The 23,582-nt window shown below is 36.0% G+C and overlaps 1 protein-coding gene across 1 annotated transcript; it reads left to right on the forward strand.

The window, feature by feature from the left end:
• The first annotated feature begins 915 nt into the window (after nt 1-915).
• On the forward strand, nt 916-21,758 carry LOC138691901 (putative phospholipase B-like 2). Its single transcript, XM_069814494.1, has 7 exons — nt 916-1,160; nt 4,195-4,444; nt 13,914-14,017; nt 15,123-15,305; nt 15,634-15,859; nt 17,720-18,048; nt 21,256-21,758. Exons 1-7 carry the CDS (start codon nt 964-966, stop codon nt 21,680-21,682), a joined length of 1,716 nt encoding a protein of 571 aa, XP_069670595.1. The 5' UTR covers nt 916-963; the 3' UTR covers nt 21,683-21,758.
• Nucleotides 21,759-23,582: the final 1,824 nt, after the last annotated feature.

Here is a 23,582-nt window from a genome sequence, read left to right on the forward strand (position 1 = left end):
CGGTAAGTGTGAAATACCACATTCAGTATTCCTAACGTAACACACATAACAATTTCCCTCTTCTTACCGCTTAAGCGCGACATTCATTTTACTGCTTTAGGCTTTTAACATATTATTTTTAGAGACGTTTAACATAGTAATAATTATAAATTGGAGACTTACCACTGCAGTTTCACCTAAATTGCAATGTTAATTATTGTTTTTAAATATTTGCAAAAATTAAGTAAAGTCTACTACTCCACGAAACTTATTGCATTTCTGATACAAGTAACATTAAGGAAGCCGTGAAAAAATCAACAAGATTCCAGATGCCGATGTTATTACTGCAATATGTTATATAAATAATATTGTTAAAATATTAAAATGAAAAATAAATCATTACATAAACTTATCGTTTGTTTTAAGTTCGCATTTATAGACTGGGGAAAAAAAAGACAGACGTATATCACGGCCTGCTGGAGTATAGTAAACACAGAAAATATTTTATAGTAACAATGTTGAAGAAAGATATTTTGGTTTTCCGAAGTTGCCGTCATTAAACAGAAACCAACATGGAGATTTCATTGCAACTAATTAGAAATTCGTCTTTCAGGTATGTAATAAACGATCTTCGCACAAAACGATACACGAGCGGTATGTTTGTTTTCATGTTCTCGGAAATTAAAAAAGCTCAACTACGTTTCGCTTTTTCAATCTTTTCCTCGACCATGAAAACGTCAACATACCGCTCTTGTAACGTATATTACTATTACTGTGTTCAGAAAAGGCCTGGCACGTTTCACACGCAAAATTATTGATCATAAAATTATTACGGACTCTGCGGCGAAGAAGTGTAAATCTAGTTGTAAAACGGAAGCACAGTTTGACACCCCTGATGTGTAAATAGCGTGAAGTAGCACTCGTATTACTGGACGACACATAGGCTCTGATTCACAGTTGCACAGTTTCAACCGCACTGCTAACATGGATCGGAGGAACTTCGTCGTAACATTATTTCTTGTGCTACTAGTGTATATCCAAGCGCAGGATGTTTCTGGAAGAAGAAAGAAGACTCTTTACCTGTACGAGAACGAGAATGGGATTCATTTGACACATAGGAAGCTTAGAGATGAATCCTGGATTATTCAGGGTTGTTTTGCATCTAATTATAATACAACAGGGTAAGAACATTTACCTACCACCCTTGCGACTGCATTGTGTGTGTTACTGAGACAGGCTGATCGTATTTATACAGGGACATCATTTTATTTTTACTAACATTTTTAATATTAACCTGGCTATACCTTTAGAGAACCGGAAACACCGCTTGCTCCCCCCTCCACGACTGGAGTTCGATGATACTGGCGTAAAACACAAATCACTCTACTAGGTATAGGAAGGAAGAAAAGTAGTTCATCCATTTACGTAAACTAGGAAATATCGCGATTTTGAGTTTGATAATTTTCATTGGGTTTTTCTTTAATCAAAGTACAGTACTGTATTAAGAATAAGTGTTTTTACTCACGAAGTGAGTTATCCATGCGAACGTATTCATTATGCAATGTATATTATACTGTCTACAGCACATTAGCATACAATATAGAGAAAGAAGTTAAATTGAAAAATAATCATAATATGAATATTTAAACACAATTTTGAAAATGGTGGCCGTTCATTTCGATACAGGCTTCAGTTCTTTTGTGCGTATTATCGCACTATAGACTATTGCATCTAATTCCAATTGCCAGTTTCGTCCTTCATACTAGTAACTCATGTTGAAATAATTCTGTACCTACTCTACGTACTGTAAATTTAATCTTCACTTCTGCCCGACCCGAAAATATAAAATTACTCAGACATGCTATCTACTGTCCGTCCAAGTGGTTATGCCGCATGATTGTAGAAAGGGAGGAAATCACGTGACAGTTAATTACGTAACGAGGCCCTTTTATTTAAGTTAAATTAAACAGCTGTATAATATTACGTAAACGTCCAATTCCTAACAGAAATTAATGTTTTCAGAAAAGAGCCAAAACAGCCCAGCTTTTACAGAGGGGCGAGCAGAAGCAGGTGGGGGAAATCGGGATGCGACGTAGGCAAACGGACAGTACCTGTGCGAAAATATGATTCAATATTGAAAGCTCTTTCGTCACTGGAAAACGCGAACATATTTCTGGAACGTACTATACTCAGTAACTCAGTACTGCTTACTATCTGCGGTCTTGGTTCTGTGTGGAGTTGGAACTTCATTAGTAGAAGGGGTGGGAGTGAAGTACATTCAAAAACTCAGGTACAATAAAAATTGAAGTAAAAATAAAATGATGTCCCTGTATATAGACATTATTGTATATACTGCGTGATGCGAGAAGGAACATTTTCCGCAGAACATTTTCTAAATCGAAAAATGTTCCCCATATTTTTTGCGGAAGACTTTCCGCCTGACAAAGTTGTTGCTTTCTTCGCTCCATTGCCTACCGCTTCAAGAAATGCACATATATGTTTCATTCAGAATTCTCAATAGCTATCAAATTAACAAACGTAAATCGTATGTCGTCTATCCTTTGATGGTTGAGTTAATACTGACTCCAAAAGAGCTTTACTTTACCATAACATTGGAAACAAGCGCTGGTGAATATCATACTATAAGAATTTCACTAATCTAATCTAAATTGTCACAACACTATTTGCTCGAAATGGGGCTGATGTATGCCTATAATTTTAACACAACTAGTTAATTATTATTGGCTAAGGGAAGCATTGGAGAATGGTCCATGATTCCCAGACTTCGTTATGTCTGTGGACTCTCCACAGCTCAGTGAGTCACCCGTGCCGATAGAAAGAGCGACATTCTAAGTTGTATAGAAAGTGGTATATAATTATTGAAGAGTGTGATCTCAAAACGCGTTAAGTACATTTTTGTGAAATGTCTAGTTTTTTCATCTACCGGTCTGCGAACTGAGCAAGTTTTCAAACACGTAAATTTTATTTGAAGCAAATAAAGAGATACGTTTGGAAGTAAATCCCGAAAAGATAAAGTATATGATTATGTCTCGTGATCAGAATATTGTACGAAATGGAAACATAAAAATTGGAGACTTATCCTTCGAAGAGGTGGAAAAATTCAAATATCTTGGAGCAACAGTAACAAATGTAAATGACATTCGGGAGGAAATTAAACGCACAATTAATATGCCTATTATTATTCGGTTGAGAAGCTTTTGTCATCTAGTTTCCTGTCAAAAAATCTGAAAGTTAGAATTTATAAAACAGTTATATTACCGGTTGTTCTGTATGGTTGTGACATTTGCACTCTCATTTTGAGACAGGAACAGAGATTAAGGGTGTTTGAGAATAAGGTGCTTAGGAAAATATTTGGGGCTAAGAGGAATGAAGTTACAGGAAAATGGAGAAAGTTACACAACACAGAACTGCACGCACTGTAATCTTCACCTGACATAATTAGGAACATTAAATCCCAGATCACATATTTATATAACAGATTGCTCATCCTTATGTTAAAAACGGAAGCACTTTGAAGAGAACAACCGCCAGGATCGCCACCCGTTCGCCGTAAACGAACACGAGATGGCAGTACAGTCGCTAATACAATTCAAATGGAAGTTATGACGTGACTCCTTATGTAACAACTAGATGGCAGCATAGTAAACCTGACAAAAGTTGTTACCGTCAAAGTCTACAAGGCCGAGCAATCTGGGTATATATGATCTAGGATTAAATCCAGACGTTTGAGATGGGCAGGTCAAGTGGCACATATGGGCGACTCCAGAAATGCATAAAGAGTGTTAGTTGGTAGACCGGAGGGAAAAAGACCTTTGGGGAGGCCGAGACGTAGATGGGAGGATAATATTAAAATTGATTTGAGGGAGGTGGGATGTGATGATAGAGACTGGCTTAATCTTGCACAGGATAGGAACCGATGGCGGGCTTATGTGAAGGCGGCAATGAACCTGCGGGTTCCCTAAAAACCATTTGTAAGTAATAATAATAATAATAATAATAATAATAATAATAACTATAATAATAATAATAACAATAACAATGACTATAATTATAATAATAACAATAACAATAATAATAATAATAATAATAATAATAATAATAATAATAATAAAATCATTATCAATATAGCACTTGTCACTTGTTAGACTTCGCTCGTTGATATAACGTACTAAAGCTTTTTCTCTCTCCTTACAGATGGGATATTCTTCATATGCAAAGAAATCCGAATTTCACTTCCGACACATTGTCAGCTTATTATGTAGGAGTGATAGAAGGCAGTCTTACACACGATACTATGTACCAGCACTGGTATAACACACTGAACGGATACTGCGACAACAAAGCGGAACTCTGCCAGAAAGTTCAGCATCACTTGGACACAAACGTCAAATGGATGAAGGAGATGATAGCCAACCACAGCAACACGGACCCTTACTGGTACCAGGTGAGGTAACACATCCACGGTGTCTACACCTTTTCCAAATGTAATTTAGAAAATATCAATTGGATTTCAGATTAATCAAGTGAATTTCAGAAAAGGTCAGATGTAATTAAGAAAACATCGTCTGTAAATTCCATACCTATTAAACTTTTTCAAGTTGGCATTTTTATAGTATATCACATTAACAAATCAGTCAGTTGCCATGGTACCAAACAAATTATCTTTTCAGAATTTCAATTTTACTGCACAACTTACTTACTTACTGGCTTTTAAGGAACCCGGAGGTTCATTGCAGCCCTCACATAAGCCCGCCATTGGTCCCTATCCTGAGCAAGATTAATCCATTCTCTATCATCATATCCAACCTCCCTCAAGTACATTTTAATATTATCTTCCCATCTACGTCTCGGCCTCCCCAAAGGTCTTTTTCCCTCCGGCCTCCCAACTAAAACTCTATATGCATTTCTGGATTCGCCCATACGTGCTACATGCCCTGCCCATCTCAAACGTCTGGATTTAATGCTCCTAATTATGTCAGGTGAAGAAGACAATGCGTGCAGTTCTGTGTTGTGTAACTTTCTCCATTCTCCTGTAACTTCATTCCTCTTAGCACCAAATATTTTCCTAAGAACCTTATTCTCAAACACCCTTAACCTATGTTCCTCTCTCAAAGTGAGAGTCCAAGTTTCACAGCCATAAAGAACAAACGGTAATATAACTGTTTTATAAATTCTAACTTTCAGATTTTTCGACAGCAGACTGGATGATAAAAGTTTCCCAACCGAATAATAACAGGCATTTCCCATATTTATTCTGTGTTTAATTTCCTCCCGAGTATCATTTGTATCTGTTACTGTTGCTCCAAGATATTTGAACTTCTCCACCTCTTCAAAAGATAAATTTCCAATTTTTATATTTCCATTTCGTACAATATTCTCGTCACGAGACATAATCATATACTTTGTCTTTTCGAGATTGACTTCCAAACCTATTTCTTTACTTGCGTCAAGTTGAAAATTTCCATGTTTTCCCTAATCGTTTGTGGATTTTCTCCTAACATATTCACGTCATCCGCATAGACAAGCAGCTGATGTAACCCGTTCAATTCCAAACCCTCTATGTTATCCTGGACTTTCCTAAGGGCATATTTTAGATTTTACTGCACAATCTGAATAAAAATTACATTAATAATTGACTAATCTCAATTAGGATTAATTGATATTTTCTGAATTACTTCTGAGTCTTCCTGAATAATTGACGTGTTCTGAAATACAATGATTGATCTTTTCTGAATTTCAGTTGCACAATCTGAATTACGTGACCTATTCTGAAATTCACTTGATTAATATGAAATACGATTGACGCTTTCTGAATAAATATTGATCGTTTCTCAATGATATCTGGAAAAGGCGTAGTGATCCAACGTTCGCGGGTTGAAACCCTGTTGAAGACAATGGATTTTGAAGGGCGATAGAACCCTTAGCATGGCTTCCTTTGAGGGGAAGTAAAGCTGTCGATACCGTGGCAGAAGAATGGTATGTACATATAGTATTCTTCTGCCACTCTTACGAAAGATGGGCGAAAACTGGGTTGCAATTCCCGTAATATCACCAATCGTGACTTAGGATATTTCTCAGCGAATTTATGAAATACGTTCAGTACAATTCTCTTCTCATCACATGATAAACTCTTTCCTTCGCGATGTTTCTCCTAGGAAGCCATAATTTGCGACACATCAATTTCCACTTACATGACTCTATTTTTATATGAAACTGATGTTTCAGGTAAAATACGGAGGCTTCCTTATTGCGAGATGATGATGACAAGTTCGGATTATATTTTCAATATTAACTAAATTGTTCACTAATATTATCTATTTTCTATAATTTTTTCAATATTTGGCTATTAAAATTTGTGCAATAAATTCCATAATTTCGTATAAACTTCAAACAACAAATCTGTGTTTCCATGGCAACTGAAAATAAGTCAGAAGCTATAGACAGAATATTCACAGGACGGCATTTACTTAGCGTACTTACTTAAATTGCTTTTAGAGAACCCAGAGGTACATTGCCGCCCTCACATAAGCCCTCCATCGGTCCCTGTCCTGAGCAAGATTAATCCAGACCATACTATCATATCCCACCTCTCTCAAATTCATTTTAATAGTATCTTCCCATCTACGTTTCGACCTCCCTAAAAGTCTTTTTCTCTCAGGTCTTGCAACTAACACTTTACATGCATTTCTGGATTCACCCATACGTGCTACATGTCCTGCCGATCTCAAACGTCTGGATTTAATGTTCCTCATTATGTCAGGTGAAGAATACAATACGTGCAATTCTAGATTGTGTAACTTTCTCCATTCTCCTGTAACTTCATTCCTCTTAGTCCCAAATATTTTCCTAAGCACCTCGGTCTCGAACATTCTTAACCTCTATTCATCTCTCAAAGTTCGAGCCCAAGTTCACAACCATACAGGACAAATTCTAACTTACACTTTTTTTTAAAGCAGACTGGATGACAAAAGCTTCTCAGAGGAATAATAGCAGGCATTTCCCATATTTATTATTTTATATAATTTTCTCTCGAGAGTTATTTATATTTGTTACTGTTGTTCCAAGGTATTTGAATTTTTCCACCTTCTCAAAGAATACATTTTATATTTTTATATTTCCATTTAGTACTACGTTCTGGTCACGAGACATAATCTTATTGGATGGCATTTACTGTTTGAAAATATTAAACCTAGTTTTTAACCATGAATCATTCAAATTATTATGGGGACTATATTACGCTTCCGCTAGTCGTAGCCAATGGGAGAGTTTCGTGCCTGTTAGTCTGTTACTTTTGTTTACCTCCGCTTTTCAGTAATAGATGCAGAGGAATAGTACCTACAACTGCAGCTGCTGCTCATGCCATATTACTGTTACCCCGGTAGGGTTTATTTGAAATTGTGAGGAAGTCATAGATTTCCTCTTTAACCAACACTTCTCGGAATTTGTGTGTCATAACTCGTATACGTGACTACATAAGGAAGTTGTGTATTGAGGAAAGTTGGTCATAGATACATCACGCTTTTCCCCTTGCTCCCACACATCTTCAGTATTCCTCAAAAGAAAGGAAGGCCAATAGTAGTCATCACTGGCATCATGTATGCTAAGTTGCAGAGTGTTTCTAAACCATAAAAGGTTTCGCGAAATTGAAATAATGAATTTAGATATCTTGCAAAATCTTAGTAACCTGTGTGAAAAGAAATGTCTTAGGTCGTTTATGTGCTTGGGAGTTGCCCACAGGGAGAAGTACTCAAAATAAAACGTCACAACACCATACGTTCTATGATCGCAGATGCACTTCGATCCAAAAATCTAGACGTTCACGAGGAAGTTCATTGCATTGCTGATGGCGGGAGCAATCGTAGGATCGATATCATAGCTATAAATAGGAATAAACAGACAGCCGAAATAATTGATCCTACAATCAGGTTTGAAATCTCAGCCACTCAACCATCTGAAGTGAACGAAGAGAAAAAGAAAATCTACGAGCCCACGATTCAGTACCTATCGGCGAAATACAACATAGAAAAAAATCACAGTTACCGGTCTCTTCTTCGGAGCGAGAGGCACCATCCCGAAAGCCTTTGTAAAGTGGAGGGAAAAATACAAGCTGACGAGAGATCTTCAAGATGCCATCGTCACCACCATAATAAAATTTTCTGTAGCGATATTTCGTCAGCATCTTTATGGTGTACATTCAATTTAAATTATATTTGGTTCTGTTTTTTTCTTATGTCTTAATCAATTTTGTCTGAAACCTGTTTATATAATTTTTCATTTTAAATTTTATTGTGAGATATTCTGTGTCGCAGGGCAAACCCAAAATATTGGGCCAGACTAATAAATTAATATATGTTTTAACTACATATAGCGTGCCTAATACACGAAACTAACAAATTATCTTTAATAATTTTGTAAAAATCATTAGGTATACAAAAGACAAGTATCTGCATTAAATATAAATATACGATGGAAACACGAAATATGTTTATTTTACATTACAGGTAGGCTACGGCCTTCTTTTATGTAATAAACTTTACAGTCCACTGAATACGCAACTGTATGCTAACTTCCTTTTTCTGTGAAAGTCCCCTTCTATTTACAGCTGTTGTGAATTATATTCGTGTGGTTGCGCAATCGAGGATTTTGTCGACTAGGTAAATATATTATCGAAAGTTCATGCTTGCAATTTTTATTATAGCAAAATAATATACATGGTGATTCAGGAGGAATAAAAATTATTTTAAGCCGTGGTGGACTTTTCTGAGTAAAAAAGTTCATATAAACATGTGTTCAATTTTCGATGGATATGGAAATATACAGCTGTTTGAATATTACGTATAACAAGCATTACAAGTGGCAAGAAGGAAAGAAAAATGACTTAACTTAATGATTACATCTATTGCTCATTTACATGGTATCAGTATATTTCACAGTTCAAAGTGTAATTAAAAAGTCTCACCACTGCACTGGCTTCAATGCACTTTCCCGCTCTGTTGACAACAGTGTTTCTACACTGCACTATTCATAATGCAAGCGACCAAGTCGTCCCTAATGTTTACTTTGTTGTTGTATACTTCGCCTTTTATCCACTCCCACAGATAAAAATCGAACAGAAATAAAGTCTGGGGACCTTGATGGCCAATGCACGTGTTTACGGAGGCCGATTCATCGTTCGGGGAATGTGACATTTAGATGATGTGTAACCTGATTGCTAAAATGTATAGGGGCAATATGTAACAATATTTTAGATAGGATGATCAGACGTGTCCTACATTCGGAAACAGTCCCTCATTTTGAAATACTGTCTCTGGAGAAACTACATCCCCATTTTTGTCGCCAGAAAACAATTTTACCACTGAAGTTTACTTTTATAGCATAAATATCTTATTTGTAAGTTATAAGTAAGTGCTGCAATTAATCTAGATTTCTGGGCGGTATCCCCTGTTGGATTGAAAAAAAATCTGGTCGTTCTAATTTATGACCGTTTTTAAGATACTGCGAAAGATTAAAGTCAATGTTGAGTGCCGTAATTTTATTGAAGAGCAATTTTCTTGTGACTTCTTCTTACAAGGATTGACATCTGAATAGTGTTGTAATGCTGCCTTAGAAAAACTGGAAATTTATCCTTTGAAAAGGTGAAAAAATTATATCTTGGAGTAATAGTAACAAACATAAATAGACCTATACTCGAGAGTTAATTAAACGCAGAATAAACATGGGAAATGCCAGTTATTGTTCGGCTGAGAAGCTTTTGTCATCCAGTCTGCTTTCAAAAAAACTGAAAGTTACGAATTATAAAACAGTTATATTACCCTACCGGTTGTTCTATATGGTTGTGAAACTTGGACTCTCACTTCGAGAGAGGAACAGAGATTAAGAGTATTTGAGAATAAGGTTCTTAGGAAAATATCTGGGGCTAGGAGGGATGAAGTTACAGGAGAATGAAGAAAGTTACACAACGCAGAACTGCACGCATTGTATTCTTCACCTGACATAATTAGGAACATTAAATCCAAACGTTTTATATGGGCAGGGCATGTAGCACGTATGGGCGAATCCAGAAATGCATATAGAGTGTTAGTTCGAAGAACTGAGGGGAAAAAGACCTTTGGAGAGACCCAGATGTAGATGGGAGGATAATATTAAAATGGATTTGAGGGAGGTGGGATATGATGGTAAAGACTAGATTAATCTTGCTGAGGATAGAGACCGATGGCGGGCTTATGTGAGGACGGCAATGAACCTCTTTTTTTAATGAGTCGTGGCGTCGCGGTCTAAGGCATCCTTCCTAGGGCTCGCGCTACGGAATGCGCGCTGGTTCGAGTCCTCATGGGGGAAGAAATTTTCTCATGAAATTTCGGCCAGTGTATGGGACCGGTGCCCACCCAGCATCGTGATGCACTTGAGGAGCTACGATAGGTAGCGAAATCCGGTTGCGAATGCCAGCTATAACGGCTGGGGGAATCATCGTGCTAACCACAAGATACTTCCATTCTGGTTGGATGATCGTCCACCTCTGCATCGGCATGTGGGCGTGAGGCCAGCAGCCGGCTGGTCGGTCTAGGCCCTTCACGGGCTGTAGCGCCACGGATTATTATTATAAGATTACCATAGAATACAAAATGGTAGTGTAGAATATGGCAGTCTCCTAGCAGAATTCGTAGAATACAATGCAACCTTAGATACTCCAAGGCTCTGCTAATTGCATAAACAACAGGCGATGTCACCTACCAGTGCTATTAAAATGACGATATTAATTTTATCGATTCTGTAACATACGGCTTCTTGGTCTAGCGGTCAGCAGTCGTGGATCACGAGATTTCGGGTTCGATTCTCGTTCTGAGCATGAACATTTGTCCTTAACGAGACTATTTAATACTTTCATTCGTAGAATCTAGAAGTTAAGTAAGTGTACACATATAGGCCTAACGGATTTCTGAAGATAGGAACACGTCAATGTTGAAGTAAAAGTTCTTAGAATGCGTCTTAAGTCTGAAACGTGGGAACTGTACGGTACAAAAACCACCAACAAGGAGGAAGCCAAATTCAAAAATTGTGTATCGATTACCATAATGGAGTGACAACTGAACACTTGAGTTATTACTTAAAATGTAGTAAGTAAATCAACTGGACTATAAATTCAAATTATAATAAAGTTAATTTGAACATTAAATCAAATTATAGAGTTGAGATTGGAAATAACATAAAACCCACTCTGGCAACGAAAATTGCATAATCGAACACTCTCGTGACTACCAAAAATATAATTTCTAACAATTTAAGTCTTTAACGTTGATATCTCTTTTCTAATTAAACGAAATTGCAGATTCATCCATATACGAGTAATTTAAGCTATAATATGCTTTTTTGGTATAGATACTCTTAATATACGATCACTCAGGTAGGGGCCCACCTAATTCTTGATCTGTACGAATTCCAGAAACATCATATTCCAGAAAATTCTATTTCTAATAAATGAACACTATTATTGGTAGCGAAAGGTCAGTGATTCTAGCTAAATATGTATTTGATATCTTACACATACGCCCAAGTTATCATTCTCACTAATTATAACACTCATAAACAGCTTACAGCCTATTTGAGTACCCTACAAAGACATTTCGTTGGTTGTTATGTGATTCTGTAACTTTTAATTAAATAAAGTTGCTTCGGTACCTATACTGTACTGTACTGTATTCAAGTTTCTTTTCTGACCAATACTACCAATTCTACCGTAGAATACCCGATTTTCGTATTCTACCAAAACTACCGGACCAATAGGCTACTCTATAAGGTTGCAACTCTACATCTGAATCATTTTTCAGATGTACAGATAGACATACATAATGCAACGAGCACAGAATGCATTTGTGAGAACGGATTTGGTTTCCCTGCTGATGCGATGCTGAGCTCGGGCGAGTTCGACACCCGCTTGTATTGATTTTATGGTTGAGATTTTTCGAGGTTTTCTCCAATTGTAAGGGGAATGTCTGGTAATCAAATGGCAAGTCCTCGGCCTCATCTCACAATTACCAATTCCATCGAAGGTAAATAACCTAGTAGTTGGCACAGCATCGTTGAATTTAGTAACATACTAAAAAATGGAAACCTAACATTGTTAAACCAAATCCGTTCTCACAAATTTTAATGACGTTGTGAACTTTTGCATCAGCGTTCCAGACCATTTTCCTGAGTCCATTTCCCAAATCTCAATAGAATATTGTGAAATAAATGTATTATTAGCTTTCAAAGTGAGAGAGAAACCTCCTTTTCATTGTTAATCGAACTTCAATATCGCCTCTACACAGTTGAGCCTAAAGCAGATAGGTTCTAACCAAAGAAATGCCACTGCCAAATATTTTCAACTTGTACCGTAGTACTTAGCACTGCTATCTCTTATCTACTAAACGAATAAAATTTAATTCCTATGAAACATTTTTTTGGCACCCGGGCTATACTGTAATTTATATCACAAATTGACTGAAGCAAATCACCAACTTGCCATATTCATGTCAAATGAAGCTCCATAATTTCTGGACGATTTATTTCTTGTACGGTATACTGAATATGAACAAAATCTGCCCACTAGTTGATGAGAAATCGTTGTATACAGAGAGTATGCTGTATGGGGAGAGGGAGGATCAATGAGCTTTGTTAAAAATGTGTATTCTCGTATTTCTATGAAAATCTATTTCCTTTTACACTATTACAACACTATCCCCCATATTTCGTATTAACGAGAAAGTAAGAGATTTTTATTTTGAAGCAACAAACTAACAATAGTAATATGCGTTACAAGAGCGGTATGTTGATGTTCTTATGTTCGAGGAAAAGATTGAAAAAGCGAAACGTAGTTGAGCTTTTTTACTTTCCGAGAACATGAAAACATCAACATACTGCTCTTGTAACGCACATTACTATTGTGCGAGATCGTGCGTATTTACTTGCTTTCCGCACAAAACCAATACGCGGTAAGTGTGAAATACCACATTCAGTATTCCCAACGTAACACACATAACAATTTCCCTCTTCTTACCGCTTAAGCGCCATATTCATTTTACTGCTTTAGGCTTTTAACATATTATTTTTAGAGACGTTTAACATAGTAACAATTATAAATTGGAAACTTACCACTGCAATTTCACCTAAATTGCACTGTTAATTATAGTTCTTAAATATTTGCAAAAATTAAGTAAACTCTACAACACCACAAAAGTTACTGCATTTGTAATGCAAGTAACATTAAGGAAGCCGTGAAAAAATCAACAAGATTCCAGATGCCGATGTTATTACTGCAATATGTTATATAAATAATATTGTTAAAATATTAAAATGAAAAATAAATCATTACATAACCTTACCGTTTGTTTTAAGTTCGCATTTATGACTGGGGGAAAAAAAAAAGACAGACGTATATCACGGCCTGCTGGCATATAGTAAACACAGAAAACATTTTATAGCAACAATGTTGAAGATAGATATTTTAGTTTTTAAAAGTTGCCGTCATTGAACAGAAACCAAGATGGAGATTTCATTGCAACTAGTTAGAAATTCGTCTTTCAGGTATGTAATAAACGATCTTCGCACAAAATAATGTACGATACACGAGCGGTATGTTTGTTTTCATGTTCGAGGAAAAGCTTGAAAAAGCGAAACGTAGTTGTTAACAGATATTACATGCTGTTTTAATGATAAAAATTAGTACAAATTATTGTTTGAAATTGAAAATTACATCAAATGTAGTGAAATCATTTCCACTACATGCATTTCATAAGATTCAGTAATAATATGCCTATTTATATTTCTGATGCTGTATAATATTTTTTGCATGACAATAAGATACTAGGGAGAGCTTTTCGTCCATTATCTATTATATTACAAACACTATAAACTTGTGATTTACATGTTTGCAGGTGGAACTTTTCTTGCGGCAGCTGGAAGGACTTGTCGATGGTTACATGCATGCAGTGACACTGAAAAATGATAATTCCAAGAATTTGACGTTAAATGATTTGCTGTGAGTATATTATCTCACTCTCCTCTTTTCTTTTTGTCTTGTTCTTCTTTGCGTATACAAGTATGAAGCGTGAGAATTTCAAGTCCAGTATGTCTCCAACTCTTCAGCCCTTTGGTGTGTTATGTGGGCCTACTATGCCAACCAATCATATATGTTCAATTTACGTATATATGTAAGCCTATACTACAATAGAACTTGGTTATAACGACATCCAAGGGACCTTGAAAATTATCAGTCTAGTGAGGTGGAAAATTGAAAATAATGAACATAATTAGGCTTATTTTAGATTTATGTATATTCACTTTTAAGCATACCATGAACACAATAAAATACATGTACAATTATAAATACAGTATTCTGTATTAAAACAGCTTGTTCATTACTCACCAAACTTCTTTACTTAGGAGGGAAGCAATCATTTTACTTTGTTGTCTCCTACTTGTCCAATATACACTTTCTAAATTACATTCTATGTTCATTATTTCAGTTGCAATTTCACTGCTCCCTTCCCTGGCTTCATACTCCCTCCTCTAGCTTCATAGAAATGTTCACAATTCTAATGGCTTCTAAAGTGTCACTCACTTCTTTTAGTGGCCATACTGCGTTAAAATGCGTGTACTTAGTGAAATCTTCCTGTCGAAACTGACCTCACGCAGGTACTATTACTACCGCATAAATTCGGGCAGGTTACAATGAGATGGGGAATCTGCCTGCATTCCAGAGGTCTATGATGGAAGGGAACAGTAAAGGATTTGCCAGATTTCAGCAAAATATTTCTCAAAATAAAATATTTCCCAAAATATTTTGGTTCTTAGAAAATTGTATTCCAAACTGAGGTTGAAAATGACGTTACATGCGAGATAGATGCATATACATTCGTCGTATTAAGCAAGGTAGAAAAGCGTATGTCTTATGGGGAATTAGTTGGGACCACAGAATATTTGACGTTATAGGCGAGGTGTCGCACAAAACGAGGTCGCTATAACCAAGTTCTACTGTATTTTATTTACAGTGTAATGATATCTTACATATCGAATAAGACCTATGAACACAAAGTGCAAGTAATTTACTCATTGCCTAAGTACCGGTATTTGTTTGTTCGCAGCTGGTTAAACGTGCAAGGAGACCTGGATGATGTATTTGAGGTCTACAGAAGCAATCAAAGTGAAGAGTATGTCCCATTGTCAGTGAGAGGAGAACATTTGCCAGGATCGTCTTCTTGTTCTGCTCTCATCAAACTGCTCCCCGATTCTTCAGACTTATACGTAGCACATGACACTTGGTCTAGGTAACAGAATCTAGCATTATCTCACATCACATCTGCCGAATCTTTTGGGAGCTTAAAATACATCAAATAAGCTGGCATAAATTCATGGTCGTAGAAGAAGTAAAATAAAACGAATCTATGGAGAAAATAATGTAGGTAATCGACTCTAAACAACGAAATTTACATCAATATTTTTTAAGAGTGTCCACACAAGGACACTAATATTTTCAAACCAGACTTAAATCATAAATTTATTACGAAGTGTGTTCTACAATCTCAATTGAAATTTTAAAATGTTTTTTTTTTCTAATGTGTAAACGTCTTCTTTCCTGGACATTAATGATTTCAGTTTGCAGTCCATGCTCAAAATGCAGAAGAAATATGACCTCCACTACAAAATATTGCCTAACTCAAGTATTACAATTCCTGGCTCTTCGATGACATTCTCTGCATATCCTGGCACAATCCAGTCAGGCGATGACTTTTATATTACATCTGCAGGACTGGCAATTGTTGAAACAACAATCGGAAACGGCAACCTCTCTTTGTGGCAGAATGTGAAGGCTGAAGGACAGGTACTGTGTCTGTTTCTAGACTAAAATCTAAATAACTTATAGTGCTCATTTTCGTCTTTAGCTAGGTACCTTAAGAGATGCGTCCTTTGAAGCTCTGGTGTTGTGCCACACCCATCCTATTTTGTTTCTTACTTTGTAAGGTAACTCTCCTATCTTATGAAACTTGTCCTGCAGATGTCTCTGTAGTCGCAATTGCGATTTTGGTCTGCAGAGATGTTCACAAAGCAAGGGAAGTTGGTGGGCCGAGAAATAGTTTAGGCAATACATCTGGAGATCTTGAAGGCCAAAAAATGCCCTCAGCATCAACATGGTTCACCTGCTATATAACAGGCCACACCATTTTGCTGTATCCAGGAGTCACGTTCATTCACTTCCAGTAAGGCTATGAACTACTCGACAATATCTCGGTGAGCCTCAGCATTCAAGATTGTTTCAAGGAACAGTGTCATTTATTCATTATCTTAATACGGCATCGGACGTCAAATTTCAGAGGATGCAGAGGAGACTCGACTGTGGTTAAATTACACTCACAATAGTCAGAGACAAACAGTACGACTAGTTCAATAGCAAGCTCTTTGCTATATTTACAAAGAATTGACTGTTGTTTGATTAGTACTAATTATGATGTATAGATATAAAGAAGGAATATATATCACTACTACAATAAAATAAAATATACACACAGTTCTGTTATGTAATCTTCAATGTACGATCCTCTTTTAAATTGAATGCATTGTATAATGGCATTAGTGATTCCTCATCAGATGATTCACACACAGTTCAGAACTGTCAATTCATACACGTTTGTTTTTATCATTTACTATTCTTTTTGATTAACATAAAATATTTGTTTTTAAATACTGCTGGACATATAAATTTTGGGGTCTAAAAGCAAACACAATATGGCAATGATAACAAAACTCAGTCAGCTCCAGATGCTGTGGTCAGTTTGTCAAGAAGAAAAGCTTGCCATAGACTTGATAATTGGATCATATACAGAAACTGAAAAATAATATTGTAAATCGAATTCTAAGGCGATTTTTACAAAACAATGTTAGACATAATATTCTTCATATGTTACAAGTTTAAGTCTGTACTTACTATGAGATCAAAAGTGCAAAACATAGACAAGTGAAATGTACAAGACAAGACTTAAGGCGAATCAGATAGATGGATATTCCACGTGCAGCAAAGGATTATTTCAAGGTTAACTCAATTCAAAAACCACAAAGCAACTGACAGAAGAAATGGACCTCCATGGAGAAACATTGTGTCGAATAATAAATGCCCATGAAATGACTTTTTTTTTCTACTATTCATTTTAATCTCGGAGTTTCATACAGGAGTTGGAACCAACTGTCATACCCTTATTTCAGGTACCAGTACCCGATCACTGTGGAGAAACAATGAATTGAATAATAGACGTCCATGACATGAGTATGATTACTGTTATTCATTGTATTCTCGGAGTTTCATTCAGGAGTTGGAGCCAACTGTCATACTCTTATTTCAGGTTACCGGTACTGGTATTTTATATGTTAAAACACAATGTGAGAAATACTGAAAGATAAGAGCGGACTTAATTTCTGTGATTTGGGTGTAATTTAATAGGAATGAAGATCTTGTTTTTCTGTGTTCGTCCGTAATGACCCTGCCCATAGGTGGCAATATAACTTCATGAATCACTGTTTTTCTATTCATGTTCTTCACGATTAAGCAAGTCACATCAGTATATTTCAAAGAGTTTAGAGTTTATTTATCACTGCTTTTCCTGGAAATCATTCTAAAACATAATCTTATAAACCTGACCTGCATATTGTGTAGAAACATCATCACATACTTGCATTGCTTGTTTCATAGGTAATGGAGCAAATTAGGACAATGGTGACAAATAGATTGGCCGACTCTGGAATGAAGTGGAGTAAATTATTCAGTCTTTATAATAGTGGAACCTATAACAACCAGTGGATGGTAGTGGACTACAAGCTCTTCAAAAAAGGAACCTCACAAAGTCAACTGAAAGATAACTTGCTGTGGATTCTAGAGCAACTTCCAGGGCATATCAGAGCTGAGGATAAGACGGATGTCCTGAGGCAGCAGTCTTACTGGCCAAGCTACAATACTCCTTACTACCCTGATATCTACAATATAAGTGGTCAGAGAGAACTTGCACAAAAATATGGCGACTGGTAAGTGCCACACTACTTCACTTATTGTTCATAAAGCATTTTCCATTCAATGTACAGTGTAACCAGTTTGAGATGTCTTAGAAGTAAGTAATATAAGCAGAAAGGATGTAAATTTCGAGTTAGCAGTATTTCAGACTTTGGCCGCGTGGCACGATGGCACTAGCATGCATGATGGACAAGATGGTGGTCACACTGCAATAGCGTACTCAGTGTGTTATATGTTATACAAATTTTCGAATGTTACATAGATGCAATGAGCTTTCAGACGTCAGTCGGCACCCCTTCACATCGAGACATTGTTAATTGGTAAAACAGTCCAGCAAACCTAAAGTGGACGTGTGGTGTGGAGTGACCTGTCAGAAACTCCATGGCCTGTTCTTTTTTACGGAGGAGACTGGATATGCTCGAGCAGTTTGTACTCCCTCAATTACAGGAAGATGGCGTACTGGACACCATTATCTTTCAACAGGACGGTGCTCCACCACATCAGGCTTTCATAGTGCGGGATCATTTAAACCAGACATTCAACAATCACTGGTGTGGCGGTGGTGGACCCATCCCATGGCGTGCACCCAGACTTAATACCTCCAAATTTTTTTTGTGGGGTATGTCAAGTATAAAGCCAACCTGCGATGGAAAATACAATGGCATTCATGTTGAGTGCTAATGTGCTGGGACACAAAACTTTTGACACTCCAACACAGGCAATAAATTTGAATAGTTTCTTGTGTATAATGTTTTACTTTCATGACATCTCAAATAGATCACTCTATATTTCAGAATATTATCAGAACACATTAGAGAATGTAGAGTGGCATTCAGGTGGGCGACCCTCTTTATAATGCTGCTAAAGACTCATACTTATCTGTAACTATAACAAGTACAGTGGAGCTTCGATCATCATCATTAATTCATTCCACAAAATTTGCATAGTTATCAAGACAACAATAACAAATGATCATTAAAATCCATATTAAGCAACAATAAAATGGATGAATAATAATAATAATAATAATAATCATCATCATCATTCAATGCTCTTCGGATTAGGCTGTTGAGCCTGTTCAGTCTCCTGGATTCAGCTGGTCCCTCCAACGTAATAATAATAATAATAATAATAATAATGATCATCATCATCAAATGCTCTTAGGATTAGGCCGTTGGGCCTGTTCTGTCTCCTGGATTCAGCTGGTCCCTCCAACGTAATAGTAGTAGTAATAATAATAATAATTTATATTTATATTTAATGTGCTGTACAACAGCCAGTGACCAATAATAATAATAATAATAATAATAATAATAATAATAATAATAATAACAAACTTTATTAAATATGAGTGAACTTTTCAAGAAAATTTGGAAACATAAACATGCAATGGTTTTATCCATCCTAGCTGATAATAATTTCTTAAATGACTTCTTTGTCAGCACCAAGGGTGTACGCAAGGGGTTGTTCCCGGTTTTGAACCCCACCCCTGAACTTAAAAAAAATGACATAATATTTAGATTTGAATATTTTTTAATCCACAATCGTTTTCCCTTCTCTAATTTTTCACTGTCAGAGTAACAAAATCTACATCGACATAAGACAGTCCTCCTACCCCTTCTTCAATATAATCCCTGTGCTTGGTGCTGCGTGACGTTCTAATTATAACAATGCTATCTTTATTATAGAGATATTTACTGCCTAGTACCAACCTTGTAATAAAATGAAGCCGACAGAATATGAAATTTAACTTGTTATTTGTTAAAAATTGGATGACTGTGAAAAAATTGTTTCGAAGATTTTATAAGGATATTAATAAATATACCGTAATATAATACTGTAATAATAATAATAATAATAATAATAATAATAATAATAATAATAATAATAATACACAATATTAAAAATACCGATAATGTAAATTGTAAACAATTTCAATAATAACCACCGCTCTCCTTTGACAAAATTCTTCATACGCCACTGGCCAACACACATCTTATTTTAGCACCCTGCAGAGATTAAAACCCTGATTGCACCATTGTCAGAGGTTCACAAAATACAAGAATTATAATAACTAATATCATACTCCTTAACAACCATCTTTCTTCTTGTTACTTGTTACATTTTTTTTCTAGCTAGATATTTGCAAGTGAAAATAGCTCCATCATAATTTATTAATATCCTAAAAGACGATAAAAATGAGTACGTAATCAGTTCCTGAAGTACCACACTTGAGGTTGGCAAGGTATATAGAGAGTACTAGTGAGGTTGGTGCTGGAGCATGGTTGTGGTTTCATCTCGAAATAACAACACTGCAACCAACACCACCAGCGAATAGGGATTATAAAGAATGGACACTTCGCGTCGGTACCTTTGATGTAGCCGGACTGATTTCAATGACCTTCAAGCCAGCTAGAGCGTGAGATTCTGCTTTCTCCCTAGAGTTGGCGCTGACATCACACCAGCTAGCAGTCGACACAGCGGAAATATAACACATACAATTAATACAACTAGGAACATTATGTACACAAATAAAATAAATTGGATCCATAAAATAATAAATCCGTCATTAACTGTAATGACTAGACTCTAGAGTTCCTTTATAATGAGAGTTGAGACGTTGACCCCAACAACAATTAAAATGTGTAATGATTTGATAGCACTCAAAATGGAAAAACAAAACTCTTATGAGAAGTAAAACCATATACCTATATTATATTATATACAAATAATAAACGAATTTGATACATAATTTTATAATGTATTATATTATTTTATAATATAATTTATTATATCTGAAATATAAAAAATTATTATTACAACTAGTTCGTCACTGAGAAATAAGGAAAAGCTGTTAACTTGAATTTATTTGAAGCAAAGCGTTATTGGTTTATGCAATAAGGTAGGCGATATTTGAATGCTGTGTCTCAACTCTATTCTCAATTATTATCTTAGCCTATGCTCGATTACACTAACCTCTAGCGCTTGAAAGCAGAACTAAACGCTGGCGCACAGAGAAACAAAACACAGGAAAATTCGCACAGTGTCCATTCTTTATAATCCCTATTCGCTGGTCACCACCATTACCATTGCCAACACCACAGCAACTGCCACTACCACCATCTAAAATCCATTTGCTAAATAGTAGCAGACACTAATTGCTAACTTTTCTACTTTTCATATGTTTCTTCCATTTTTCAGAAAGCTCTATGTTGTTGCAGGTTTACATACGATCGAACTCCACGTGCCCTGATATTCAAACGAGATCATGTGAAGGTCAATGATACAAGCAGTATGATTGCCTTGATGCGCTACAATGACTATTTACACGACCCACTGTCAGCGTGCAACTGTACTCCGCCTTACAGTGGAGAGAATGCTATTGCCTGTCGCAGCGATGTGAACCCCATCAACGGCACCTACCCATTTGAAGCACTAGGACATCGACCGCACGTAGCTACAGACGCTAAACTTGTTACTGCAGACCGGATGATTTCTCTTCAGTTCATTGGTGTCTCAGGTCCCCCATACAACGAAAATCTTCCAAAATTCAGGTGGAGCACTTCTGACTTTAATCACCTTCCTCATCTAGGACACGCAGACGTATTTGAATTCCAACCTTCTGAATGGTCCTGGGACTTGTGTTAATATTGTATTCACGAACTACTTGATGTAATGTATTGTCACAATCTAGTAATGAAAATAAATATAATTATTTGATTAACTAGTGGACTTACTCTTCTTAATTATGTAAGATTTGTCTGGCTTACAGCTGTTTCAGTGCTTCACGCACCATCTTCAGAGCCTACTAGATCACGGCGTCATCTCGAACTTCTCGGCCTGTTATGTGGGTGTGTTCGATTGTTGAAAGGTGTTGAAGAGTGGAGTCATATAGTGTGTGTGTACTGAAATTGATCTGTGTGTTGAGAATTTGATCAGGGTGTGTTTTAGTGTGTTTGCATATTTCATATTGTTCTAACGTGTTGAGTTTTTGGTTCTTGGGTTGTATGTGTAGGATTTCCATGTCCGCATTTATGTTATTGTATGTATGGTTAGCATTGATTATGTGATTGGCATATGTAGATGTATTGTGTCCTCTGGTTATTGCTTTAATGTGTTCTTTGTAGCGTGTTTGGAATGATCTGCCTGTCTGTCCTATGTAGAACTTATCGCAACTATTACATGTGAGTTTGTATACACCTGTGTGGTTGTATTTATTTGTTTGTGTTTTTTGTGTGTTGAGATGTCTTTGTAGTGTGTTTTCTGTTCTGTATGTTATGTTGTATTCTTGCTTTCTGAATGAAGATGCGATCGTTTGTTTTCATATGTTAGTGTGATGTATTTCTTGTGTTTGTGTTGTGTTTTGCGTGTTTTTGTGTTTTTTAAGTTTTTGTTTTGTCTTTCTTATGAAAATAAATATTTTAAAGTAAGGCTTTGTCACATTTTAATACTGAAAATAATAAAAATATACAGGGTGGAAGTGGTAAAAGTCTGCAGATGAAGGAGGACACTAAAATAAATAAAAACCTATTATGCAGTTTGTAATGAAAGGGAAACACAACACAAAATAACAACTTATTGTGTATTAAATGAAAGTTTCTAATTAAACATTTTCAACAATGGCTTAATTCATTTCTTCTTCCACCGCATTCTCTTGCAATCAGCTGTAAAAATGTTTGTGCGAGTTCGTGCGTATTTGCTTGTTTCCCGCACAGAACCAATACGCGGTAAGTGTGAAATACCACATTCAGTATTCCCAACGTAACACACATAACAATTTCCCTCTTCTTACCGCTTAAGCGCGACATTCATTTTACTGCTTTAGGCTTTTAACATATTATTTTTAGAGACGTTTAACATTGTAATAATTATAAATTGGAAACTTACCACTGCAATTTCACCTAAATTGCAATGATAATTATTGTTTTTAAATATTTGCAAAAATTAAGTAAAGTCTACTACTCCACGAAACTTATTGCATTCCTGATACAAGTAACATTAAGGAAGCCGTGAAAAAATCAACAAGATTCCAGATTACTGCAATATGTTATATAAATAATATTGTTGAAATATTAAAATGAAAAATAAATCATTACATAACCTTACCGTTTGTTTTAAGTTCGCATTTATAGACTGGGGGAAAAAAAAGACAGACGTATATCACGGCCTGCTGGAGTATAGTAAACACAGAAAACATTTTATAGCAACAATGTTGAAGAAAGATATTTTGGTTTTCCGAAGTTGCCGTCATTAAACAGAAACCAACATAGAGATTTCATTGCAACTAATTAGAAATTCGTCTTTCAGGTATGTAATAAACGATCTTCGCACAAAATAATGTACGATACACGAGCGGTATGTTTGTTTTCATGCTCTCGGAAATTAAAAAAGCTCAACTACATTTCACTTTTTCAATCTTTTCCTCGACCATGAAAACGTCAACATACCGCTCTTGTAACGTATATTATTATTGTGTGACGTCATTGAGCCAATAGTTCAGGTCTGTCATTATAGCTTGTATAACATATGCACATGCACAAGTGTATTA

Source organism: Periplaneta americana, chromosome 16, assembly GCF_040183065.1.
Source record: "Periplaneta americana isolate PAMFEO1 chromosome 16, P.americana_PAMFEO1_priV1, whole genome shotgun sequence".
NCBI lineage: Eukaryota > Metazoa > Arthropoda > Insecta > Blattodea > Blattidae > Periplaneta > Periplaneta americana.